A 24,633-nucleotide genomic window follows, 5' to 3' on the forward strand; every position below is an offset into this window, starting at 1 on the left:
TATCCCATCCTGGTCTCATTCAGAAGCATTTGCTGTCTCCAAGAGGGGAAGGTGAGTGCAGCCATCACGGCTGCGTAGCTGCAGGTTCCAAGCTGGTCCCACCTGCGGTTTTGGCACCACAGAGTGGAGGGCAAGGGGCAAGTTGGGGGGGGGGCTGCAGTTACAGGGGGGAGGCGGCTGGTGGAAATGCAGCCTGGAGACAAGAAGGGCCTGAGCAGGACGTGTCTCCCTGGTGTACAAGCAGGTTTGCAGGTCTCAGGTTTGATTCCTGACATCTCCTTGCCTGAAAGCCTGGACAGCTGCTGCTAGCCTGTGCAGACAATATGGAACCCGACTCCACAGCTTTGTGTTAAGACCATGGCTTTGCATGCAGGTCCCGGGGTTGAATGTTGCTCCTCTGAAACCCCCAGAGAGATCCCGACCAAGCCGGGGGGGCCTGATCCTCAGTGGAGCAGCCAATGCACGTGCCCCACAGCAGTCGCATTCCTGCGCTGTGTTTCCCCAGGAGGTGGTGACATGCTTGTCCCAAGGACCTTGTCGCTCCTGGAGGTTTAATCTGCAAAGGGCGGGGGCAGCGATGGGGGGTGGCCAGGCGACCTTGGCTGGAGTAGCTTTTTCCCACAGCATCACCCTATAGAGCCAACAGCCAGAGGGCCCCACTTCTCTGCTGAGGAGGAAGGATCCGCCCCGCAAGGATGGGTTTGCCCACCTCCCAGGGGAAGCCGATGGCGCAAAGATGCAGGGAGGGGTTTGCCCCCCCCATTGGTCTGTACTTTTGAGATTACGGGATGTCTGCAAATCCGCCCTTTAAGTCAGAATGCTGATGACTTGAATCTTAGTAGACCTTTGGGAATAAACACAAGTTTGTCTTCAAAACAGGACTAGAATCTTGCTTTGCCCAAAAGTGAATGTTCAGAGAACCAGAGAATGATAGATTTGGAAGGGACCTCAAGGGTCATCTAGCCCAACCCCCTGCAATGCAGGAACCATTTGCCCAATGTGGGGCTCAAACCTGCAACCCTGAGATTAAGTCTCCTGACCGAGCTATCATAGCCAAGTGGCAGCTTGTTGGCCGGTCCTTTTGAGCCATCTCTGCTGGGCGGTGTAGACAATATGGAATGAGAGGCAGTGGACCTGGGAGAGACCTGGGTTTGAATTCCAACTCAGTTGTTTAGCCCCAACTTGGGGGTCTGTCGCTGGCTCTCAGCTTCACCTACCTCATAGGGTTGTTGTGGGGACAAAACATGAGAAAGAAGCCTGAGTCAAATGGTCTGAGTCACATTGCTTTAATTAAAAACAGGAATTTGGGAGGGAGCTGCTGTATTGGGACAGGGAACAGCTTAGCACTCGCCGCGGTCGTCATCGCCGCTGCTTGCCTGAGGGCGGCCATGGGCAAGAATCCTGCTCTGCCCACTAACCCCCCCCCCATTTCTCCCATAGTCAGCTTGCACCCCACAGATCAAAACCCTCCAGCCACCAGAGACCCTCCTTCCCTCGCCTTGGGGGTCCCCTTACTTTTTCCTCCTCACCAGCTCCACAGAACCACCACCCTCCAGCCTCCACAACCAGCATGGCAACGTGTGGGAAGCCCCACCCAGACCCCCAACCCCCTCGCCCCCAACCACTGGCTGTCCAACCCCACCGGGACCCACAGCTGCCCCCTTTCTGTACCACTTGCTTATTATCCTCATAGATTTCTAGAGTTGGAAGGGACCCCAAGAGTCATCCAGCCCAACGCCCTGCAATGCAGGAATATCCCACCCAACATGAGATTCAAACCCGCACCCCAATCTGCCGTCTCCGGCCTCATCCTGCCCTCACCACCTGCTTGCTCCTAGGCTGCTCCTTACAAGGCACAAGGACCCTGCCTGGATTTCCATCCCTTGCACAGAGCCCCCCCCCCCCGCCCCAACCCCACGTGGGGGGCAGAGCAGGATCTGGCCAGCAGCCTGCGAGTGACAGGGCAGGGAGTGTAAGGGGGCTCAGGGAAAGGGGGGTGCTGGGAGGGGTCTGCTACAGACAGTGCAGCATGCTCAGGGCGTAGCTGAGGCGCTCTCGCAAGGGGATCGTCCAACCTCGCAGGACCAGCGTCTCCAGCGGGAAGGTCCTGCTCTGGCGCTGCCGGTCCACGAAAGTCAGGAGGTACCCCCCAGCTGATGTGGGGCTCAGCACAAGCTTGGTGCGGTCGTGGTAGAAGTTGACCTGGGAATGGGGGGCAGAAAGGGGAGGAAGTGAGGGATATGTAGAAACAACTTGGTGGGAAAGAAAAACCGTAAGATGGAGACCCCTCCTCCCCACCCCACCCCACCCAGGTGACTCTTACCTGCAGGGTCCCGTCGCTGAAGAGCATCAAGAGTGCCTCCTGGGACTTTGCAAAGTGCAGGAGGCAGAGGTTGTCCAGCGAGGTGGTGGGACTTGCCTGCTGGTGACCCCCCTGGGGAAGGAGGAGGGGAAATTGTAGAATGGCAGAGATGGAAGTTAAAGCTATGGTTTTCCCAGTAGTGATGTATGGAAGTGAGAGCTGGACCATAAAAAAGGCTGATCGCCGAAGAATGGATGCTTTTGAATTATGGTGCTGGAGGAGACTCTTGAGAGTCCCATGGACTGCAAGAAGATCAAACCTCTCCGTTCTGAAGGAAATCAGCCCTGAGTGCTCACTGGAAGGACAGATCCTGAAGCTGAGGCTCCAATACTTTGGCCACCTCATGAGAAGAGAAGACTCCCTGGAAAAGACCCTGATGTTGGGAAAGATGGAGGGCACAAGGAGAAGGGGATGACAGAGGACGAGATGGTGGAACAGTGTTCTCGAAGCTACCAGAATGAGGGAGGCAGTGGAAGACAGGAGGGCCTGGCGTGCTCTGGTCCAGGGGGTCACGAAGAGGCGGACACGACCAAATGACTAAACAACAACAAGAAGAGGAGATGGAAGGCCCCCTGAGGGTCATGTAGCCCAACCCCCTGCCAGGCAGGAATCTTTTGCCCAATGAGGCTTGAACCCACAACCCTGAAATTATGGGTCCCTTCCAACTCTACAGCAGTTTATTTTATATTGGATACAATTTAAAAAGCACTGGGGTTCAGGGGGGCACCAGCTGTCATCTCCTGGCTGCTCGCCTCCCATCCTGCTCTGCTCACCTCCAGGAGTCGCTGCTGCATGTACCGGCTGAAGAAGTGGAGAACCCCCATTTTCATGGTCAGCGAAGGCGGCACGTCTCTCCGCGGGAAGGATAAGGCCTCGTGGAGCTCGGGGCAGTAGCAGACGCGCCTGGGGGGGGTGCAGGGAGGAGAGATTTTTAAGAAACCAGGAGGCAGCTCAAGCCAGCTTCTTTTCCCCTGCCCTCCTCAGCCCCTTCTGCGCTCACAGAGAGAGCAGGAAACAGGGTGGGCGGCACTCACTGGCGTTGCGGGCAAAGCGCGATGTGGGTCCCATCGGCCAGGAGCACTCCGGTGGAGCCGTCCGAGAGCAGGTAGCTGAAGCCGTACTTGTTGGAGTAGTCGACCCACTTGGTGACCATCTGGACGGGTCCAGCCCTTGGGGGCCCCTCGGGATCCTCTTCCGCTGCAGAGAAGGCAGGAAGGAAACGTTTGGGCGGGGGGGGGGAGGAGCTCAACTCCCCCCCCCCAAAAAAACCCTCCTTTAGGTTTTATCTCCCTCCCTGCATTTTCTAAAATCGGGTCTGTACTTTATAGCCTCCTAGGGGTGCAGCAAAAAACAAACCTTCCAGCCTATTTGCAAAGCTAAGCAGGGTCTGCTGTGGTTTCAAATTGGGTGGAGGGGATGCAAGTTGAGATTCTTCCCTTGCAGGGGGCTTGACTACATGACCCTCAGGGGACCCTTCTGATGTGTTGTTCTTTCTTGTGCTTATTTTGTTATGTATTCCGTGGTTATTATATTGTAATTTAACATAGCTGACCACCCTGAGATCTGCAGATGAAGGGCAGGATACAAATTTAAATAACAAGAATTCTGCTGCGCTGCTGCTGCTTCTGATCTGAATCCAATAATGGCAGAGTCGGAAGGGATCCCGAGGGACATCCAGCCCAACCTGCTGCTATGCAGGAATCTTTCGCCCAACGTGGGGCTCGAACCCACGACCCTGAGATTAAGAGTCTCGAGCTCTACCAACTGAGCTCTCCCAGGTCAGAATAAGAAGGGGCTCCTTTACTGACACCCCTCCCCAAAATCTGGAAGAAATGAAATCTGAAGATGGGACCCTCAACCTTCCTTTCCAAGAGGTCGTTTCTCACTCCTCCAAGGTGCTGCGCAGACATTTCCAGGCTGTGTGATGACATGAGGGTGACCCCAAAGGTGGCCATTTAAGTCAGGCAGAGACAGTCCCTTCCAGGGACAGGGGGTGGGAGGTCAGAACGCAGCCAGTTCCTGGGCCTGGGCATGCAAACAATAGGGAGCCTCACCCAGGGGGATGGTCTTCAGGCAGGTCCGCAGAACTTCATCCACTTTGGCCATCATGCTCCTCTCAGCATCGGCTGGAGGAGAGACAGAGATGGAGTGAGAAGCAGCGGGCACTGGGGGCAGACTCTCCACCCGCATCTCTGCCCCCCACAGCCTTCCAAACCCTGCAGGTTCCTGGCCCCCATTTCATGAGCGCTTTGCTGCATCCAGCGGCCCGGGATCCTGCTTCCTACATGGGACAGCCGAGATGGGAAGCTGCTGGAGCCTTGTCCTGAGCTGGGCTGTGCCTGGATATTAAGGTGCATCCCAGCCCCACCCCTCTTCTCCTCCCTTCCTGCCCCAAATTCCAAATTAGAGGTTTTGGGGTTCAAATGTTGCAGCTCCCTTTCTGGAGGCCTCTTGGAGCCACCCCAGAGCAGCACAGAAGGAGGGTGCTGAGTTTGGGGTTGCCTTTGTCACTGACCCCCACAAGCCTCCCCAGGCTACCCGCTTCTTCCCAGCTCACACCTCCCTCTGGCTCCGTGGCCCAATGTTTCTGCATCTTTCAGCTCTGATAACCCCTGGAACCACAGAATGGTAGAACTGGAAGGGGACTCCAGGGGTCATCCAGCCCAACCCCCTGCAATGCAGAAACAGAGGACAGCCTCCTGTCATCCTGTCTGTTTGGGTCTCTGGCAAGCAGCCCTCAGGCTGGAAAAAGGAGCTGCTTCACTCCTGCTCTGCCCAGTCAGGAGATCCCCCAGACTCTCAGCCGCAAGCACCCCAGTTCTTGGCCTCTGTGGTGCCACTCACCCGCCTCCCGGCTGACGTTCAAGGAGCCCCTCATGAGCAAGCAGACGGGGAAGGTGGCTGCGTCCTCAGTGGCATTCTGGCTGTCCTCTTCCACTTCCTTCCAGAGGACAAGAAGAAAGAAGCAGCCTGTAAAGCCCACAGAACAGGGTGGACTGGGAAGCCCCCCTGCAGCCCCCACTGAGGACATCTGGAAGAGGGTGGGCCACTCCCCCATGAACCTCAGAGATTGTTTGCGCCTGGACATCACTAGGCGCCATTTGAATCACCAGAGGATGATTCAAATAAAAGGATGTCCCATAGAGGAGGGAGAAAGGTTGTTTTCTGCTGCTCCAGAGAAGCGGACACGGAGCAATGGATCCAAACTACAGAAAGAAAGAAGATTCCACCTAAACATTAGGAAGAACTTCCTGACAGTAAGAGCTGTTCGACAGTGGGATTTGCTGCCAAGGAGTGTGGTGGAGTCTCCTTCTTTGGAGGTCTTTAAGCAGAGGCTTGACAACCATATGTCAGGAGTGCTCTGATGGTGTTTCCTGCTTGGCAGGGGGTTGGACTCGATGGCCCTTGTGGTTTCTTCCAACTCTATGATTCTATTTGTATGTGTGGTGTGCTTGTGTTCATTGCATTCATAGTCTACCTTTCCTCAAGGAATCATAATAAAGTTGGAAGGGAGTCCCCAAGGGCCATCTAGTCCAACCCCCGGCAATGAAGGAATATGGGGGCTTGCACCTGTAGCCTTGGAGTTATCTGTCCCATGCTCCAACCAACGGAGCTATAATTTCATTATGTTCCATTTCTGGTTTTTCAGATCAAATGATTTTCCAGACTATTTACGGATGCCGCCTTTGTCCTGCTCCCCCCCCCCCCGGGTGGGGCATGTTCTCGCTCACCTTGGCGTCCGTAGCTGCTCTCCCCTTACTGCAGAAGGAACAACAGAGGCTGGGCGCCCTGGTCTTGCCTCCAGCCAGTCATGTAAGTCCAGTGAGATTCTAGCCAGGGACTTCCTGGCTGCTCAGTCTCACAAATCAATCCATCAGTTGATCAGTCTCCGTGATATGGGCAGTTCCCATGCACAAGGACGCCAAGAAGATCCATTGGGGGGCCCCAGGTTTTGGCCTCACTCAGGGTGCCCTATTACCCAAGACTACCAAAGTCCGACCCGGATTGATTGACACACACAGAGCCATTTCTTACCAGGCTGGGGGTCTCGGCAGGCATCCCAAGTGGTGGCATCCCTTCTGCCTCCTGGGGTGGGGGGCTCACTGGGGGAGAGGCAGAAGAGGGGCCCCATTAGATTCGCAGCCTTTGGGGGGGCTCACTCCCTGATGGCTCAGCCGTGCAGGGGAAAGAGGATGGGGTCATGCCCAGTAATGCCAATTTAAAACCGAAATAGATTTTGTTTCAAAATTGGGGCGCACACGTTCCTGCCCTTTTGCATGGCACCTGACTCTCCCCTTACGTGGGACTGAAGGATTAATCGAGGAAAGCAAGGTTGCCTCTGAGCCTGTGGAGAGCGCTGTCTCCTTCTTCAAACAGTGCATCATTAAACTGTGGAACTTGCCGCCACAGGAGACAGCCATGGCTCTTCTGAGAGAACCTCCAGGTCTAGAGGCAGTCTATCATGATTCCTAGATTTTTAGGGAATTTGGCTACTGTGGGGACAGGACGCTGGACTAGAGGGGCCCCCTTGGGCCTGATCCAGCGGTTCTACTGTTACATTGCCTCTTACCCAGGGCTCCATTGAAAAGCAAGGTTGCCTCTGAGTACGTGGAGAGCACTGTCCCCTCTCTGCTAGACTGTGGAGGATGGTCTCCCATTTGGGGGGGAGTTCCTGGTGGTCTCCTCACCCCACCCCTCGCAAGCAAAGGCTCACCTGTCCGGGTCTCCTGGCACAGGGAGCCACGCAGGAAAACCTTCGCCGCTTTCTGGAAGAACTTCCTCAGTGGGTTGGGAAGCACAAAGAGCGGGGCAGAATGACAGGCGCGGGAAGGCAGCTGGGTCGGGGTGAAGCCCTGGCGAGAGAGAGAGAGCAGGATGAGTCCCTTCACGCTCCCAAGCCACGCGTGCAAATCGGGGAAGCAGCAGAATGTGGGAGAACATCCCGGCTGCTCAAGGCGAAAGCAGAGTTGCTTGTGGGTGAGAAATGTCGACCTGGATTGGAAATGGGGCCCTTTCCCTTTCCCCTTTCCCCTTCTTTTCCCCTTTCCCTCTTTTCCTTTTCTTCTCTCCACACAGGAAGAAGGCTCAGAGCTCAGAGAGGGGTGGTGGGATGGCAATGAAGGGTCAGAGGGAGAAGACGGGGAGGAGGAGGTGTTGAAAGCGGAAGAAGTAACAGGTCTTAGTGTGCGGGGAGAGTCTGTGGCAGAGAGAAGTCCAGACTCAGAGACAGGAGCTGAAGCAGGAGAGGAAGGAGGCCAAGAGGCAGAGAGGGGAAGAGCCATGGGAGTCTCCCCCTCCTGCTGCGAGAAGCTCCCCTCCCCGCTGGTCTCCCAGAACCAGGAGAGGCATGAAAAGGGTGGAGCAGAGTTTGGCTTAGTCTCTGATTGCTTGGGGGAAACTCTGGAGAGGAGGCAGGGAGCTTCCGTCTCAGCAACTGACTTTCATGCAGCGAGACCACCAGGAAGGAGCTGCTCTACTCACTAGGCCAAGTCTGTGCAGATGGTGGTTTTGCTAGCAAACAGTTCACTCCAACTTTGAACTGCAGCATGGGGGTAGAGCCTAAGACTCTGCCAGTCTGGGTCTGGGCATTCTCCCTGGGTGCAAGCTAGTTTCCCATGGCCTCATGAGAACTGGGATCTTAGCTCATGTTCCTCTGCCCAGCCTGCTGGAAGAGATCTCAAGTCAGAGACCCTGCAGAGCCACTGTGTCTGGGAGCTGCTTTGCTCCTGGGCACCCACCTGGGTGAAAAACTCGTGGGCGAGGGTTTCTTCCAGGGTGGGCCGTGCTTCAGGATCAGGGGCCAGCAGCTTCCCAATGAGGTCCCTGGCACTGGGTGAGAGGCGGCTGGGGGTGGGGTAGCGCCCTTCCCGGATGCAGCGGTACATCTCCTGCTTGTGGGTGATCTCAAAGGGGGAGCAGCCCGTGAGGGCCGTGTACCTGGGGGGGTGGGGTGAGGAAAAAGAAGCAGTGGGTCAGCCAGAAAGCCAAGGAGGGGACCCTATAGATCCTTTATTTCATTTTGTACATAAAACATAGAGAATGACTGACAAAAAAGCAAAAACAGACCTAGAGGCATGTAGGATAACTCAGTTGGTAGAGCAGGAGACTTAATGCCAGGGTCGTGGGTTCGAGCCCCACCATGAGTGAAAGATTCCTGCATTGCAGAGGGCTGGACTAGATGACCCTGGGAGGTCCCTTCTAAGCCTGCAATTCTGCAATTCTATTATTCCTTTCCACCAGTGTTACTTACATGATGCAGCCAAGGGCCCAGACATCCGACTTGAACGAGTGCCCCTTTTTGGCAATGACTTCAGGAGCCAGGTAATTGGGGGTCCCACAGACCACTCTGTGGGGAGAGGAAAGGTCCTTTAGGGAAGGAGGAAAGCAACAGCAACACTGAGGAAGCCAGGCTTCCCTTCTGCATGCAGGACGGGTGCTCTAGAGCTGCAAATCCAGCAAGATGCTAGTCCGCATCATTCTGAATTAAACAGGAATAGAGGAATTTTCCTTATACCGAGTCCAGCCATTGCTCCATCTATCCCAGCACTGACCGGCAGCAACGACTGTCCAGGGTTTCAGACTCAGCCATCTCTCTCAGTCACCCTGCTGTGGACCCTGCCACCTTCTGCATGCCTAGCAACTGCTCTGCCCCTGGGCTACAGCCTATGAGGCTTCTACCAGCAAGAAGGTGGGAGATTTGAACCCACAACCAGATGAAAAACTGGATCAGATTTGCTGCAGACTCCTCCTCCTCCTCCGTGGAGGTCTGGGCAGGGCTTGCTCTGGAAAGCTGAAGGATCCGGGTGGATATACAGTGGTACCTCGGTTTATGCACTTAATCCATTCCGGAAGTTTGTTCTCAAACCGAAACCGTTCTTAAACTCAGGCGCGCTTTCCATAATGAGGCCTCCCGTGCCGGTGTCCTTCCACCATCTGGATTCTGTTCTGAGACCGAGGTAAAGTTTGCAAACTGGGACACTACTTCCGGTTTTGCGGAGTTCATAAACTGAATCATTCGTAAACAGGACTGTTCTTAAACCGAGGTACCACTGTGTAAGGAACCCTGGGAGAAATGAGGGGGGATCCTTCTGTGCCCCATCAGAAACAGAGGCTGCAGAATCACTCAGGAGTAGTCCCCATTGGAACAAGACGTTTCCCTTCCGAGGACACCTACAAAAGTGTCAGACCAGGACTTGGGAGAGGCCAGTGTTCAACTCTTGCCCCTCAGGCAGGAATCTCACTGGTTGAGCTTGGGGACCAGTTGCTGCCCCTCAGTCGGGCCTACCCAGTGGCCATTGTGCGGATCAAGTGGGGAGGGAGGGGAGAGAAGCAGGCGGGGGGTCCCCTGAGGCCCTTGGAGTTAAGAAAGGTGGGATGCAAATGCATCAAAGGAAGGAATGACTAAATATTGCAACTCCAAGGCTTTAATGTCTGCCTTTACCCCACCAGGAAATCCAAGGCTCCCTTTCTCTGCCCAGCCACCCCATAATACTCACCCTCTCCTCCGGTTAGCCTGCTCCTCACGAGTCGCCAGCCCCAGGTCCCCAATCTTCACCTGCATGGTCTTCGTGATGAAGAAGTTACCTGAGCACATGAAGAGTTCAGAGGTATAGAGAGTCCCATCCTTTCCCACACTAAGTGCCGGACACTTGCTCCCAGAAAAGAGCCAGTGGGGTCCTGGGAGATCCGGGTTCAGATCTCGCCACTCAGCCATGGAACTCCCTGTAGGCCAGTCAGTCTCTCAGCTTGGCCTGCCTCACAGGGCTCTTGTGGGGACAAAGCGGGCCAAAGTTTGTGCTGTGTGCGCTCCTTTCAGAAAAGAAGGAACAGAATGAAGAATAAACTTGGAGGCTGGGGGGTCAGTGGCTGCCCTTTTTTACCTTTGAGGTTTTAGCATGTTTTTATATCTGCTGGAAGCTGCCCAGAGCGGCTGGGGCAACCCAGTCAGATGGGTGGGGTACAAACAATAACATTATGGAGAGCTCCGTTGGTGAGAGCTTGGTGCAGACAATGCCAAGGTTGCAGGTTCGAGCCCCGTCAGGGACAGCTGCATATTCCTGCATTGCAGGGGGTTGGGCTGGATGACCCTCAGGGTCCCTTCCAACTCTACAAATCTATAATTCTATGACTGGAAAAGGGAAGTGTGTGTTACAACAAGTTCACTTTTCCAAAGAATGGGTTTCCTTGTGCAAGAATGGCCTGTGACCTCAATTGGCGGGCATGGGACCGAATCCTACCCCCAAATAGTGACAGTCTGGTCTGGAGGCCCTGCAGACCTCTGCAGAGGCAAACCAGGATGGGTGCCGTGGTCTGCCAGGAAAGGTCTGCATCTCCCCTCCCACCTTTCCCTTGTTAAATTTGCAAATAAAAATAAATTTTGCAAAAGCACGACTTCTTGATAAGCAGGCTGTCTGGAAGACCTCGGGCTCTTTGCAAATGCACGATGTCGGCTGGAGGCTCAGGATGCAGAGACGCTTGTGCATGTGTGTGAGAGAGATCCTTGCTCTGCCCTTGCAGGCTAAATCAGATCAGCGTTCGCACTCAGAGCCTCCCGCCCCTGGCAATAGGGCCATGAGGTCACCCTGCAGGCATTCGCTCTGCCCCCTCCAGAGTCATCCTGGGCTGCTGTGTATATTTTTAACCCCCTCTCCAAAGCCCAGGAGGGTCCCAGGACAGAGAGCGAATTGGGGGCACTGGGTGATTAACTCTTCCTGCGCTGCAGTGCCAATAACGGCATCCCATCCCTTGCCTGGCGGGTGTGAGAACAAATCGGCTCTTCTGGTGCAGAAACAGGGAGCGGGTCTCTCCCAGCGATGAAGGCAGAAAAAGGACCCTTCACACCTTCCATGCATTTCTCAGCTTTCACATTCCAAAAACAAGAGGTGCTAAAAAGTTGCAACATGATTTGAAAGATGTTTTGTTTAAGTGAATATAGTTTAATTTCGCCTGGTAAGCGAAATGTGCATAAAAATGCATAGAAATAATTAAAAATGACTGCCAAGTATTTGCAGTTATATTATAGATTATTATAGATTGTTGTTGTTATTGATTACCTAACATTTTCAGAAGGCAAAATTAAAATTCTTTGGTTTTCCAAAAGGCATTTAGGTGCATCTTCATCAAACAAGCTAAATGTTGTCTCATCACAAAATGTTGTCCCAGCAGAATTCCTCAGGCCCCAAAGCATATTTCTAAGGCCCATCACTGAACAAATTTGCAAAAATTAAGTTTCGTCCTCTAAAATGACACACCCTGTCATGAACCTTAAAAATCTACAGATTGTGCACTGGTGGGGGGGGTGGTTGTTGCTCTGAGCCATTGGGGCGGAGCTGATGTCTGGTAGTGGTGTGGAGCATGGGCTATGAGGCTGGTGGTACCCCATCGGAGGTACGACTCCTCCCCTAGCACCCCATACAGGTCTCACAGGTGCGACCGCAGCACACCCAGCACAGGTCCATTGGAGGCCCCCTCCCCCAGCCGCCAGACACCTACTCAGCTTGAGGTCCCGGTGAATGATGCCTTGCTGGTGGAGGTACTGGAGGCCAGCAATGACTTGCTTGAGGTAGAAGCGGACCTCAGGCTCCGTCAGCGTCTTGCGGGCTTTCAGGATGTGGGCCAGGGACTGGAGAGAGAGAACACCAGGGTTTTAGCAGCCTCACTCCAAATCCCAGGGTCCCAAAGGGTGCCACTCCCCACAGGTCATCAGGGCTGAATTGCACCCCCCCCCCAAAAAAAAGAAATCTTATGGGGACAGCTGCATCTGTGGAATTGCCTGCCCTTTTGTGCAATGCTTCTGCAATGTGAAAGAGCGTGGCCTGAGATGGCAGAAAAGGATGGGGCCCCTGGTGAAAATCTTTACTCAAGAGGGAGAAGTTCTGTTTGGTTTTGCGCCGGGGAAAGCATGGGGTGGGCAGCCGGGGACAATACTGGTGCCAGACTCTCCACATTCTGTTGGGGAGGGAGTGGCTTTAGCCAGGCCAGCAAAGAATTGTAGAAGTGTACAGTTGGAAGGACTCCAAAGGTCATCTAGTCCAACCTGCTGCAAGGCAGCAATGCAACTGCAAGCCTCTTCTAGGAGATGGCAGGTGGGTCAGAACAGCAAAGAAAGCTTCAGGGTGCCAACTTCTTAGCACCTTCTGAACAAAGAATAATAATTTTATGATTTATACCGCGCCCATCTGGCTGGGTTTCCCCAGCCACTCTGGGCAGCTTCCAGCAGAAGATGAAAACATTATAAAACATCAAACATTAAAAACATCCTGATACAGGGCTGCCTTCAGATGTCTTCTAACAACTGAGTAGTTATTTATCTCCCTGACATCTGGTGGGAGGGCACCACCACCAAGAAGGCCCTCAGAGCTGGACCTCAGAGCAAGGGGTGGTGTTGTCAAGAAGCTCCAATGGCCAACTTCAGCAGACTGGGCATTTGTCAGAAACACTGGAGTAAACTGAGTCACTTTTTCCCAGGGATTCTTGAACTCCAATTCCTGCATTGCAACCTGCAATTCTATGGACAACTTTATGTATTCCATTGCAGGCGGAAGGAAGGAAGGAAACCCTTTGAGGGCCCAGCCCGTCAGCTCCCTCTCTGCTCTGGCTCTCCCTTTCTCTCTCTTTTTCTCACCTTCCGACTGCAGTACTCCAGGACCATGTAGATGTTCTCCTGGTCAGCAAAATGCCGGTGGAAGCCGACAACATTCCTGTGCTTGAGCTGGCTGTGCAGCTCGATCTCGCGCTCGACCTGCAGGGGGTGGGGGGGAGAAAACCACAAGGTTCCTGCTGAAGCGCCAACAGAGACACCCACCCACCCACCCACCTTGCGCCAGCAGAGAGGAGAGGAGCCATGGGTGCAGGTGCTGGAGTCAGCGAGAAACTCAGCAATATCTACAGTATATATATTTACGATGTCCAAGGACAAAGGAGAGCAAAGCGAATGGAGAATCTGCAATGAGAAAGGAAGGCGCCGGCCTCTGCCTCTGCTAGAGACCGTTGCCCTCCTCCCCCCCCCCCCCATTTTGGCAGTCTCCCCATTTTCCAGAACCTTAGACTGGAAGCTCTTTGGGGCAGGATCCCTTTGGCTGCATGGCGCCTGGCGGCCTCTTAGCTCACATCCTATGCAACTGGGTGCTTTTTGCAGTAGTCCCTGCCCCAAGGAGCTTCTGATCCCAGGATGGCAAGGGTGTAGTGTGGGGACTGGGGGGTCGTGGCCCTGGGCACACAATTTTGAGGGGTGCAAAACAGGCACTGGCTTCCAAGGGAATCCCTGTTCTTCCCTGTCTGCCAAAGTGCCCGGAGCCCAGCCTGGGCCAGCCACCATGTCCCCGGGCCCCTTGCCGAAGGGCCACCTGGCTAGCACTCGCTCTTGGATGGTGAGGACAGAGGGAAGCAGACAAGGGGCAGCCTCGGCATGGCCTGGTGCAGCACTCCTCTCTGCCGACATTGGGGGGATTTGCCCGCCATGGGCCACGTCAGCTGGCTGGACTCCCCCCTGCACAGGTGGGCAGTGCCCCAGACACCAGCAATGCACGCTAAGCCACTGGCTGGGTAAAATGTCATGGGGAAGTGGAGGCACGGAGCTGCGCTGGGATCAGGAGGGGCAGGGTCATGGCAGGGTCACACATCCATCACAGATCAGATCCCCCAGATGCATTTGCTTCACAGATGATAATAATACAGTGGTGCCCCGCAAGATGAATGCCTCGCAAGACGGAAAACCCGCTAGACGAAAGGGTTTTCCGTTTTGGAGGTGCTTCGCAGGACGAATTTCTCTATGGGCTTGCTTCGCAAGACGAAAATGCCTTGCGATTCCTGGGGGTTTTTTCCGCTCCCCACCCCCTTTTTCTAAGGCACTAAGCTGCTAATAGCCTTTTAGCAGCTAATCCGCTAATCCCTTAAGCCTTTAAAAGCCGCTAATCCGCTATTCCGCTTGCTTCGCAAGACGAAAAATCCGCTAGACGAAGAGACTCACGGAACGGATTCGTTTCGTCTTGCGAGGCACCACTGTAATTAATAATATTTTTTTTACTTATACCCCACCCACCTGGCTAGGTTTTCTCAGATTTGAGAAAAGCCCTGCAGTAGGCGGATCAGGCCCATCGCAGCTAGCATCCTGCCCTCACAGGAGCCAACCAGACACCCCAAAGGGAAACTCACTAGCAGGACCTGAGAGCAGCAGCCTTCTCCCACTCCAGCGTTCTAAGATAGGCGGGCTTGTCCATGGAGGCTCCATTGAGGAATCATAAGAAACTAAAAAGAGCTCAACTGCTGGATCAGACTCAAAGGGGGCCCATCGATTCCAGTCTTCTCTTCTCATAGTGACCAAATACCCCTAAGAACCAAGCAATCGAGATAGACTGCCTCTGGACCTGGAGGTTCCATCAGAATGTAAGAAGAGCCGGCTGGATCAGGTCAATGGCCCATTTTGCCCAGCATCCTGTCCTCAGAGTGGCCAACCATTATGACAAACCTACAAACAGGATCCGAGCACAAGAGCAGCTCTCCCCTCCAGCAGTTTCCAGCAACTGGGATTCGGAAGCCTCTGACTGTCAGGACAGAGCATAGCCATTGTGGCTGGCAGCCATCCAAAGCCACCGCCTCCTCCTTGAATTTCTCCAATCCTCATTTCAAAGCCATCCAAGCTGGTGGCCGTCAGTGTCTCCTGTGGGAGGGAGTTCCACAGTTTGTGCTGCCTTCTTTAATCTACTGGAATTCAACTTTGCCCATGAGTTCCAGCTTCAGGAGAGGAAGAAAAGCTTCCTTTTGCCCACTTTCTTCTACTTTGAATGATTTTAAGCCTTGTTTAAATGCTCAAGTGCAGAGGAACGCCACCCTTTAGGTGGGAATAAAGGGGTCAGGAAAAGAAAAGTGTGTGTCCCCCAATATTGAGAAAGGAGAGGAAGGGCCTTCCTTAAAGCATTTTTATCCTAAAGGTAAAGGAAAAGGGACCCCTGACCATTAGGTCCAGTCGTGACCGACTCTGGGGTTGCGGCGCTCATCTCGCTTTACTGGCCGAGGGAGCCGGCGTACAGCTTCCGGGTCATGTGGCCAGCAGGACTAAGCCGCTTCTGGCAAACCAGAGCAGCGCACGGAAACACTGTTTACCTTCCTGCCGGAGCAGTACCTTTTTATCTACTGCACTTTGACGTGCTTTCGAACTGCTAGGTTGGCAGGAGCAGGGACCGAGCAACGGGAGCTCACCCCTTCGCGGGGTTTTGAACTGCTGACCTTCTGATCAGCAAGTCCTAGGCCACAGTGCCACCCACATCCCATTTTTATCCTACTCTCCAGCTAAAAAAAAAGATGCTTGCAATCGAGAAGACATAGCATGAAAGGAAAAATGGTGGGGAGGGAGGAGGGCAAATGAAGGAACCCATTCTTAGCAGCAAATTTTAAAAAGGGAGGTGGGGTGCTTAATGGCATTGGAGAGGGAAGAAGGGTCTTCTTCCCACAGGGGCACCCAGCTAAAGATGGCACCAAGTACAATAATCATTTGCAGGGGCTCCCCCACCCCATGATCATATCTGGGCTCACCTTCCCTCGGTTGTCCAACCTGGAGACCCGGGACTGAGGCACGACCTTCACGGCATAGACCTTGTTGGTGGAGGTGTCTGTGAACTTGTAGCATCTCCCAAAGGCGCCCTGAGGGGAAAGAGAGGAAGAGGGTGGCAGGTGGGGGTCAGCCAGGAACCGGGGCAGGTGTGGAACTCCAGTTGTTGCAGGGAGAGTGGGTGGGCTGTGTGTCCCCTAAAACACACACAGAGACACAGGCTTCATTAGTTGCAAATCCTGTATTGCAGGGGGTTGGACTAGATGACCCTCGGGATCCCTCCTAACTCTGCAATTCTATGATTCATTTCCTGGCTCCAAAGCCAGGTCTGTGCTGCTGCTTCCCTCTGGTCACAGGCTTGTCCTGCTGCCTCAGATGGATGGCCTCTGAGGTCCCAAAATTCTGAGGCCATCAATTCAGACCCATAGTTTGAGGTCCACCTCTGAGGGCCTTCTGGCGGTTCCTTCCCTGCAAGAAGTGAGGTTACAGGGAACCAGGCTGAAGGCCTTATTGGTGGTGGCGCCCACCCTGTAGAATGCCCTCCTGTCAGATGTCAAGGAAATAGAGAACTGTCTGACTTTTGGAAGACATTTGAAGGTTTAGGGAAGTTTCTAATGTTTGATGTTTTATCGTGTTTTTAATATTCTGTTGGGAGCCGCTCAGAGTGGCTGGGGAGTCCTGGCCAGATGGACGGGCTATAAGTAATAAATTTATTACTATTATTATTATTATTATTGGCAGGAATATCAACTCAAGCATCCAGGCCACCCAACCTCTGCTTAAAAACCTTCCAGGAAGGAGAGTCCTCCACCTTCTTCCGAGGTCGTCCTGTCTAACAATTCTTCGATAACCAGTTGGCTCCATCTTCCATGAGCCTCCTCTTCTCCAGGCTTAACATCCCCACCTCCCGTGGAACAAGTGCGCCAGAGGCATGGCCGCAGCAGAACTGCTGGGTCTACAGAAGGAGACCAGGTTCAAGCCCCGCTGGCGTCTCCGGGTAAGGATTCGCCCCGATCAAAGGGCATCTTCTGCTCAAAACCCAAAGCAGACTGCTTCTCCCGCTCCCCATTGGCTGGCGCCTCGAGTGGGCGGGTCTTTCTCCCCCACCTGTAGCGAGCCCGGGCATGCCCGACCCCACCCGGGAGAAAGCGGAGCAGACCCAGAGTGAGAAAGGGGCGGGTGGGAAACCCCCCGATCCGGATGTCTCTGGGCTCAAGCTGGGAAAGGGGCTCAGACGCGCAGGACTCCTGAGTCCTGGGGGCGTGGGTGGGTGTTGTGACTTGTTGGGGGCAGAGCGGGAGTCCCGGCTCCCCAAATGCAAAACATCGACCCACTCCGGATTAAGCACGTGTAGCCACTGCACTTCTCATCATGTATTTGCAAAACAAAGCTGGATGATGAAGGATTCTGTGAGACTCCGAAGCTTGCCGGGTGCTTGGGGAGAAAAACCGATCTGACCCTGACAGCAGAATTGCCTTGCTGTGGATTTGGAGGGGCATAGTTGCCTTTTGTGCCTTTGACCCCCGTCCCGCAGTTCCCCAAATAGCCTGTCCCGGGCTCGGAGCTCCGGAAAAACCTCGTCGCGGCTCTACCCAGATCTCCGGGCGCTGCAAAGACAGACGCGCAATATGTTGCAAAAGGGGCAAACTCCGTTAGAAAAAAAATGGTCCCTGAACTCCTTCGGCGTGGGGAGACCAGCGGAAGAAGGAAGACGAAGGAACCCAAAATGTGAACATAAGCCAATGCAGTTTAAGAAAAACTAGGTTTTGCAGATTTAGATGCGTGAATTGAAAATGCGCGCGCGCGTGTGTGAGAAGTGTGAAATGGACCCCATGTTTCGTTCCAAGGGGTTCAGAGGAAAGAAAACAGATAAGATCAGATCAGATCTAGGACTCGGACGCCTGGGTCCTGTGCTCAAACCTGAGAGAAAAAGGGGGCGCCTGATTCTCCACAAGAGTTCTTCCTGCGTGACCTTGGTTCGCCTCTTCACCTGGTGACTCAGTTTCCCCCAACGGGGAGCCGTCATTCTTGCAAATCCTCCCCAAAGAGAGGAAACTTTATTGCTGCCGCCACCCCACACCGCTATGAAAGTGGGGGGTCTCTGTCTGCGCCTGTTCCAACAGGCCCATTTCCACCCGACGCATCCCTGTGTACGAGCTAAGAGGGCAGAAAATCCCGCAAACGTCATCTAAAAATACCAAAAAATTAGAGTTGCAATTCTTAACCGAGGTTGCAAAATCCCTAAGGCAAGCGGAAAGGAAAGGAAATTGCAAAACCACCATAGAATTATTTACCTTCCCCAAAAGCTGCCCTCTCTTGTAGAGCGTCCCCGTGCTCGGATCCTCTATGAAGTATTTGAGGCTCTCGCCTTCTGCCCTCCTCCAAGCGGGGTGCTCCATCCGCCCCATCGGGTGCCCCCCACCCCCTCCCACCCTCTTTTTTGCAAACTCCTCCGGCTGCTCCTTAGAGTCTCTGGGCAGGAGGGAGCCGATGCCAGGTCCTCTTATAAGGCGGGGTTGGGGGTGGAGAGAAAGGGGGGCCGGCCAGGGGGGCCTCTGCTGCCCAGGCAGCCTCCTCTGCCCTTTGGAGGGCCGGGGATCCGCGATCCGGAGCAGAAGCGGCGCAGCACCGGGACGAGACGCTGGCCGGGAGGAGGGCGGAGAAATGCCGAAGCGCAAACTGGAGCGAAAGGAATCGGTTTAAGGAGCTGCGCTTGGTTCTTCGGCGGACTTCCAGCATCCGGATTAGGTCCAAGGGATGTGGGCCCACCTGCTCCAGCACCCTGAAAGTCCACGGACAGGCGAGGTCCAGGTAGGTGCCCCCCACCCGTGGGCAGTGGAACCCCAAAGTCTCCCAGGCGAAGTCCCAGCCAGGTGTCGGTTCCGCCAGGTCTGAGTTGAAGGGTTTGTCTGCCCAGAGGTGGGCGGGGGTTTCGCCTTCTGGGCTGGCATGGGTGGGACTTCTCCCCCCATAAACTGTCGGGGGTGGGGTGCTGATGGACCCAGATGGCGCCTGTGGCTGAGGCTGATGCGGCACTTGCGCCCCCTCCTGGACTGAGGTATTAGTCATTCCTTCGTTAACCCTTTATTGATTGGAGGCCGTCAGAGAGATGCTTCTACGATAAATAATTCTACAAAAGGATAGTAAACGAACACGTAATTTAGGAGAAGGGCATTTCTGTTTTGGGAGCCGTGCAGGTCCTTGTTTGAAACGTACGATTTTAAAAGTTCCACCCAATTGCAGAAAATGGTTCTCCTGAGCCTTTCATCATGCAAATATTGTGGGTTAACCTTTCCCCATTTGCAAGTCTCCTAAGTTCTTTTTACCTGGTGAGATTTATTTTATTGATATTTTCCCATAATACAATAAAGTTGTGATTACCAAAGATACCAAGGTTCCTTAATCTTATACCACAATTCCAGAGGCAGATCGTTTGCGTTCATCCATTTCTGTGCAATTTATTGCCTTCTAAGCCACTCTCTCAAGACAATTTACACGTAAGACAATTAAAAACTGCTAAGAACGCAAAAACAATCCATCTGTCATGTATGCATTAGCTGAGATTGCTGCATTTCAGGGCGTTGGACTAAATGACCCTTGGGGGTCCCTTCCAACTCTGCAATTCTATTATTCTTTTTAAAACTAGGCATTAAAGTGGACAATCATGGCCAAGAAGACCCATTTACATAGAGAGCATAACCAGAGTTGTGGACCATTTATTTCTTTGGTTATGAATTTTCTCTGCTTCGTATTCAAAAGACTCCCAATAGAAATCAGAGACAATAGACAAAGTTTCAAAGTGTTACATGAAGCAGAGAAGACAGTCCAGTATCCTGCGAAAGAATATCGAAAGCACCTGCTGCTTTGCTGGGATCATAGAATCAAAGAAGTGTAGAGATTCCCCTGCAGAAATCTTTTGCCCCATGAGGGACTCGAACCATTCGGGCTGAGCTATCCATCGTGAATCTCCCAGAGATCTGTGGGTGGATGACTGAGCTATCCCAGGCATGTTGGGGAGCAGTCCGTGCCCCACGCAGGATGTCAGCCAACGAGGGGCAGAGCCTTCTCTGTGCCACTAGACATGGCAATACGGACCCCCAACTATGCAAAGAGGTGAGTGGCTGAAAAACAGTGAATGAGAGAAGCACATAGAAAGAGCTGCACCTGCAGTGAAAACATCAGAATGGGACCAGAGCAGAGCAGTGAACATCAATGTTGCTGCAGGAATGCTTAGAAACCTTTTTAAGCAGAGGTTGGATAGGCATCTGTCACGGATGCTTTAGCTCAGATTCCTGCATTGCAGGGGGTTGGACTAGAGGACCCTCGGGTGCTGCTTCCAACTGCATGGTTCTACGATTCTATGAATACAGGGGCACCTTGGGTTACAGACACTTCTTCAAGTTACAGACACTTCAGGTTACAGACTTTGCTAACCCAGAAATAGTACCTTGGGTTAAGAACTTTGCTTCAGGATGAGAACAGAAATTGCACGACGGCAGCAGCAGGAGGCCCCATTAGCTAAAGACGTACCTCTGGTTAAGAAGAGTTTCAGATTAAGAACGGACCTTCAGAATTAAGTTCTTAACCTGAGGTCCCACCCTAACCACCGAGGCCAGGTGGTTAGTTTGCGAGTGGCGTGGAACTCCTGCTTGGCATGCAGAAGGTGCTGCCAGCAGGCTCTACGGAGCCATAGTCTGACTTGCATCAGGCCCCTTCCTTGGGTGTCTCCTTGAGGACTCATCTTGATTTGTTTGTGAGGATGTTGCACTGAGTAATTGTTATCCCACACTTCCCAGATCTTTTCTTCATTTCCCTTTCCCTGTGACAGTTTGGATGCATCCCCCTGCCCGGAAGCGGGTCTTGCACAAGAGTGCCAACCCCCCTGTTAAGTGTGTGATAGGAAAAGCCCTCCTCCTCAAATCCAATGACCATCACGGGAGGCCAGTATAGCCTGTGTGCCTCTAGGGGGCGCCCCAGCACCAGAGATGGGAGACAGTGGAAAGGGACCCACCCTCTCTGTTGTTGCTGCGGCACTTGCAGGCTGTGTACGCATCATACATTCCCTCTCCACCCCCCAACCAAAAATGCTGGGAACTGTTGTTTGTCCCTTCACAGAGCTACAGCTCCCAGCACCCTCAGTTCCCAGGATTCACTGAGGAAGAAGAAGAAGAGGAGTTTGGATTTGATATCCCGCTTTATCACTCCCCTTCAGGAGTCTCAAAGCGGCTCACATTCTCCTTTCCCTTCCTCCCCCACAACAAACACTCTGTGGGGTGAGTGGGGCTGAGAGGCTTCAGAGAAGTGTGACTGGCCCAAGGTCACCCAGCAGCTGCAGGTGGAGGAGCAGGGAATCAAACCCGGTTCCCCAGATTACAAGTCCACTGCTCTGAACCACTACAGCACACTGGAGGGGTTGAATGTGCTTTAAAGGCGTCCCCCTGTGTCTGGGGCAACCTAGTCAGATGGCAGGACACAAAATATATTTTATTATTGTTATGTGATAGGAATTTTTTGGGTCTTAGATATATGGTAATGTTCATAAGTGTACCAACCAAGCACATGCATAGATCAGCACAGGAAGGCCAACCTGGAACCATTTTGATTCCTAAACTGACCAAATCTTTTCTCTGCAAGGTCAAACTGGAAAAGCCTCCCCATTGTCTTTTCCTTCACAAATCCTGTCTTAAGGGCACATTTAAGATATGAATAGGGTGTGAGCCTGTGACCTGGCCCAGAAACTAAGTATTTATCATTACAAAAGACTGGCCAGGCTCCCCAGGCAATCCAATCAAGTAACCTGCCAGACAGGAGATAAACAACAGGAGAAAAACAATATTCAAATTTCTGTTTTAGACCACCTTTTCTGTGATGTAGATGTGATGTATCTGAGGGGTGGTCTTAGGTTACACCCCTTCTGTGATGTATGCATGGTGTTTCTGGGGGTGGTCTTGATCTACAGGGTGGCAATTTCAAAAGTCTTTATAAGGCCTTGCACACCATTTTTCTGGGTCCCTCCTCTCTCCTGCAAGTGAGGGGAACACCCTGCTGTAACAGTTCAATAAAGGCCAAGCCTACAGGCTGCTGTTTTGCTCCAAGTAATCCTGGTTGGAGTCTTTGTTTTTGTCCAAGGGAGCCCTCGGATTTTTCCATTAACAGTTACCACCATCACCAAGTGCAGTCACCTAGAGCGTGGTGCTGACAATGCCAAGGTTGCAGTTCCGATCTCCCTACTGCCTAAATCCCTGCATTGCAGGGGCTGGACTGGATGATCCTCAGGGTCCCTTCCAACTCTATAGTTCTATGCTTCTGTTTTCACCATCCCCAGACAACCAGATTCCATCTGATTTGCCTGTAGAAAGTTATGGGGAGGTGAAAGGGAGATCTCAATTTATTGCACCTTCTTTCTGATTTGTCTATGGGGAAGTTACACAGGACTGAGTTGAGCCAGTTTCTCTTGCTGTTTCCAGGGCATTTCCCCAAAATTCTGCAAAAAGCTCAACCTGGGGGGTGGGGGAGGCAGGGAAATGTGGTTTGGTTGCAGCAGGAAGGAAAAACTTCTTTTTAATTGCACATCCTGAATGAGCAGGTATGTTGTTGCAATCCCACCTGCAAAATACTGACAGTCTGGAAAAAGTGGTCCCAACTTGTTATTGTGCATTTGGCAGACTGAGGGGTTTTTGGGGGGGCTGTTGATCTTTTCAACAACATCCTGGCCCACCCAGGTCTGGAAAGTGAGCCTTATGAGAAACAATTGAGGGAACAGGGGATGCTTAGCTTGGAAAGGAGAAATGGGAGCCACCTTCAAATATCTGAAGGGCTGTCCTGTGGAAGATGCAGCAAGCTGGTTTTCTGCTGCTCTGGAAGAAAAGATGTGAGCCAACAGATTTAAATGCTGCTAGCAGCCATTTGCCAGAGGAACGGACTCCCTCGGAAGGTGGTGGACTCTTCTTCCTTGGGTGGCCGTCTGTCAGCCATTCTTGAGCTGGGAGTCCTCCATTGCACGAGGCTAGACTAGATGAGCCTTGGAAGTACTTCAAACCCTGCAATTCTATGATTCTGTTACCGACCGCAGGTTTTTAAGTGGAGGTCGGATGGTCATCTGCCAGGGATTCCTTAGCTGGTCTTCCTGCATTGCAGGGGGTCCCATCCAGCACATCAAGGTGTGAGTCCATCTCTAGCACTGAGCATCCTATAGAAGAAAGGCATAGGAAACTACCCCACCGGGCCCAGCGCTGTCCCTGATGAGCACTTGTGGGTTTTCCAAAGGGGAAATTCCCCCTCCCTGACCCATTCTTCAGCTGTGATTCCTGCCTTGCAGGGGGTGAGACTAGATGGCCCTCAGGGTACCTTCCAATGCTATGACCCTATTATTACTTGCCCCAAACTAAATGTATTGTTTGTGTTTCCCTTCAGCAGCCTGGCAGGGCCCTCAAGACTGCCTGCTTGATCGCTTCCAACCATCTCTGCAAAATGTCCTCCTTTCGGAGAGCCCATCACGGCTGCAGCTGTTTCCGTACAGTTTCAGCGCCAAGAGAGCAGTTCTGCAAGTGGTGTGTGTTCCTTCCTACACTACACAAACACACATACCCTTTAGTCCTCTGCTGAGCCTCTCTGAGTCCCACATTGCAGTGGGTTGAGCTAGATGACCCTCAGGGGACCCTTCCGACCCTGCCATTCTGCAGTTCTTTAGCTGCGATTCCCACATTGCGGGGGGTTAGGCTAGATGACCCTGGGGGTTCCCTTCCAACTCACTGCCTGGATGCCTGCTTCCCACAAATCTATCCCTCCTGCTGCATCTGCAAAACATCTGGAAGGATTTTAGGAGGGGAGGAATTGTCCCCCTGTGGATTGACGCAGGCATTTGAGGGCTTGGAGGAGCCTGACTGAACAGGGTGCAGCTCCAAGGCTTCCCAGGAGAGGCAAAATGTGTGGGTCTGCCCCCCCTTCTCCTGAGTGTTTCCCCTCCAGGAACTGATGTCACCACAGCTGGGACTGAGCCCTGCAGCTCTGGATGGCGGCCAAAGCAGCCCCCTCCTCCCCACAGCTGTTTGGGAAGGGAGGCCTCTTCCCCACCCAGCCACAGCCCCCAAGGAGGGTCATAGGAAGTGTGAGCACTGGGTGGCAGGTCAAGGTACGAGGCAGCTGTGAGGTGTACCACCACCCCGACGGAGAGCCTGGGCGCCTGCACATGTCCAACATGCACAGAGAACACGTCTCTCATCTCGGACGCACATACTGCCCCCCCCCCACTGGCCAAACCAAAGAAGGCAAAAACCCACACCCTGTGGCCTGCAGTCATCATAAATTACTGCCAAGGAAGCATTTTGCACTCGAAAGCGTGACTTGTCCGCAGAGCTGGATTCTCCTTCCGTCAGCATGGAAAAAAGAGGGAGAGAAAGAGAAGGTCCTTAGGAATAGAGCTGGCAGTCACAAGATGCCGTTATACTAATAGTCCATTGGAAGATGGTGTGCCGTTCTGGTCAGCTCCTGTCAAAAAGGAGATTTGAAGATGGGGGAAGGTTAAAAAATGGGTCACCCAAAATGATCAAGGGGATGGAGAGATGCCCCCAGGGGGAAAAGTTGCAGCATCCCCTTAGCTTAGAGAAAAGGCAGGGGAGAAGCAACGTGTTGAGATTCCCCCCTGCAGGGGGCTGGACTAGATGACCCTGGGGGTGCCTTCCTCCTCTGCAATTCTATGCATGGCCCAGAGAAAGTGGAGGGAGGG

General features: G+C 53.2%; 2 protein-coding genes across 3 annotated transcripts in view; one reads left to right on the forward strand and one right to left on the reverse strand.

Annotated features, from left to right (window-relative positions):
• Nucleotides 1–1,270: 1,270 nt before the first annotated feature.
• Nucleotides 1,271–18,341, reverse strand: LOC310668699 (serine/threonine-protein kinase PLK2-like). 2 transcript variants are annotated; one of them, XM_083422041.1, is made up of 15 exons: nucleotides 18,203–18,341; nucleotides 15,893–16,000; nucleotides 12,987–13,103; nucleotides 11,855–11,984; nucleotides 9,859–9,946; nucleotides 8,613–8,708; nucleotides 8,101–8,299; nucleotides 7,077–7,215; nucleotides 6,398–6,465; nucleotides 5,207–5,303; nucleotides 4,417–4,488; nucleotides 3,397–3,559; nucleotides 3,136–3,265; nucleotides 2,324–2,434; nucleotides 1,271–2,202 (listed from the first exon to the last, which is right to left on the reverse strand). In XM_083422041.1, the coding sequence occupies exons 1-15, from the start codon at nucleotides 18,314–18,316 to the stop codon at nucleotides 2,014–2,016; spliced, it is 1,821 nt and encodes a 606-aa protein (XP_083278167.1). In that variant the 5' UTR covers nucleotides 18,317–18,341; the 3' UTR covers nucleotides 1,271–2,013. The 2 variants fall into 2 exon arrangements, with proteins under 2 accessions (XP_083278167.1, XP_083278166.1); XM_083422040.1 differs by having other exon boundaries at nucleotides 1,623–2,202; nucleotides 2,324–2,899.
• A 317-nt stretch (nucleotides 18,342–18,658) lies between these two features.
• ADAMTSL5 (ADAMTS like 5) overlaps nucleotides 18,659–24,633 on the forward strand; it is a 35,022-nt gene continuing 29,047 nt past the window's right edge. The window contains exons 1-2 of the mRNA XM_083422045.1: nucleotides 18,659–18,719; nucleotides 23,322–23,458. Of these exons, the coding sequence (XP_083278171.1) occupies nucleotides 18,666–18,719; nucleotides 23,322–23,458 (191 nt within the window). The 5' untranslated portion in view covers nucleotides 18,659–18,665. The remainder of the gene's footprint in view (nucleotides 18,720–23,321; nucleotides 23,459–24,633) is intronic.

Source organism: Podarcis tiliguerta (genome assembly GCF_965153285.1).
Source record: "Podarcis tiliguerta genome assembly, chromosome: 18".
NCBI classification, from domain to species: domain Eukaryota; kingdom Metazoa; phylum Chordata; class Lepidosauria; order Squamata; family Lacertidae; genus Podarcis; species Podarcis tiliguerta.

Coding starts and splice junctions, on each gene's coding strand:
- LOC310668699 (XM_083422040.1), bottom strand. CDS start 18,316: ATGGGGCGGATGGAGCACCCCGCTTGGAGGAGGGCAGAAGGCGAGAGC. Junction 8,709..9,858: donor CAGGCTAACCGGAGGAGAGG/GTGAGTATTATG, acceptor CTCTCCCCACAG/AGTGGTCTGTGGGACCCCCA. Junction 8,300..8,612: donor TGGGCCCTTGGCTGCATCAT/GTAAGTAACACT, acceptor CCACCCCCCCAG/GTACACGGCCCTCACGGGCT.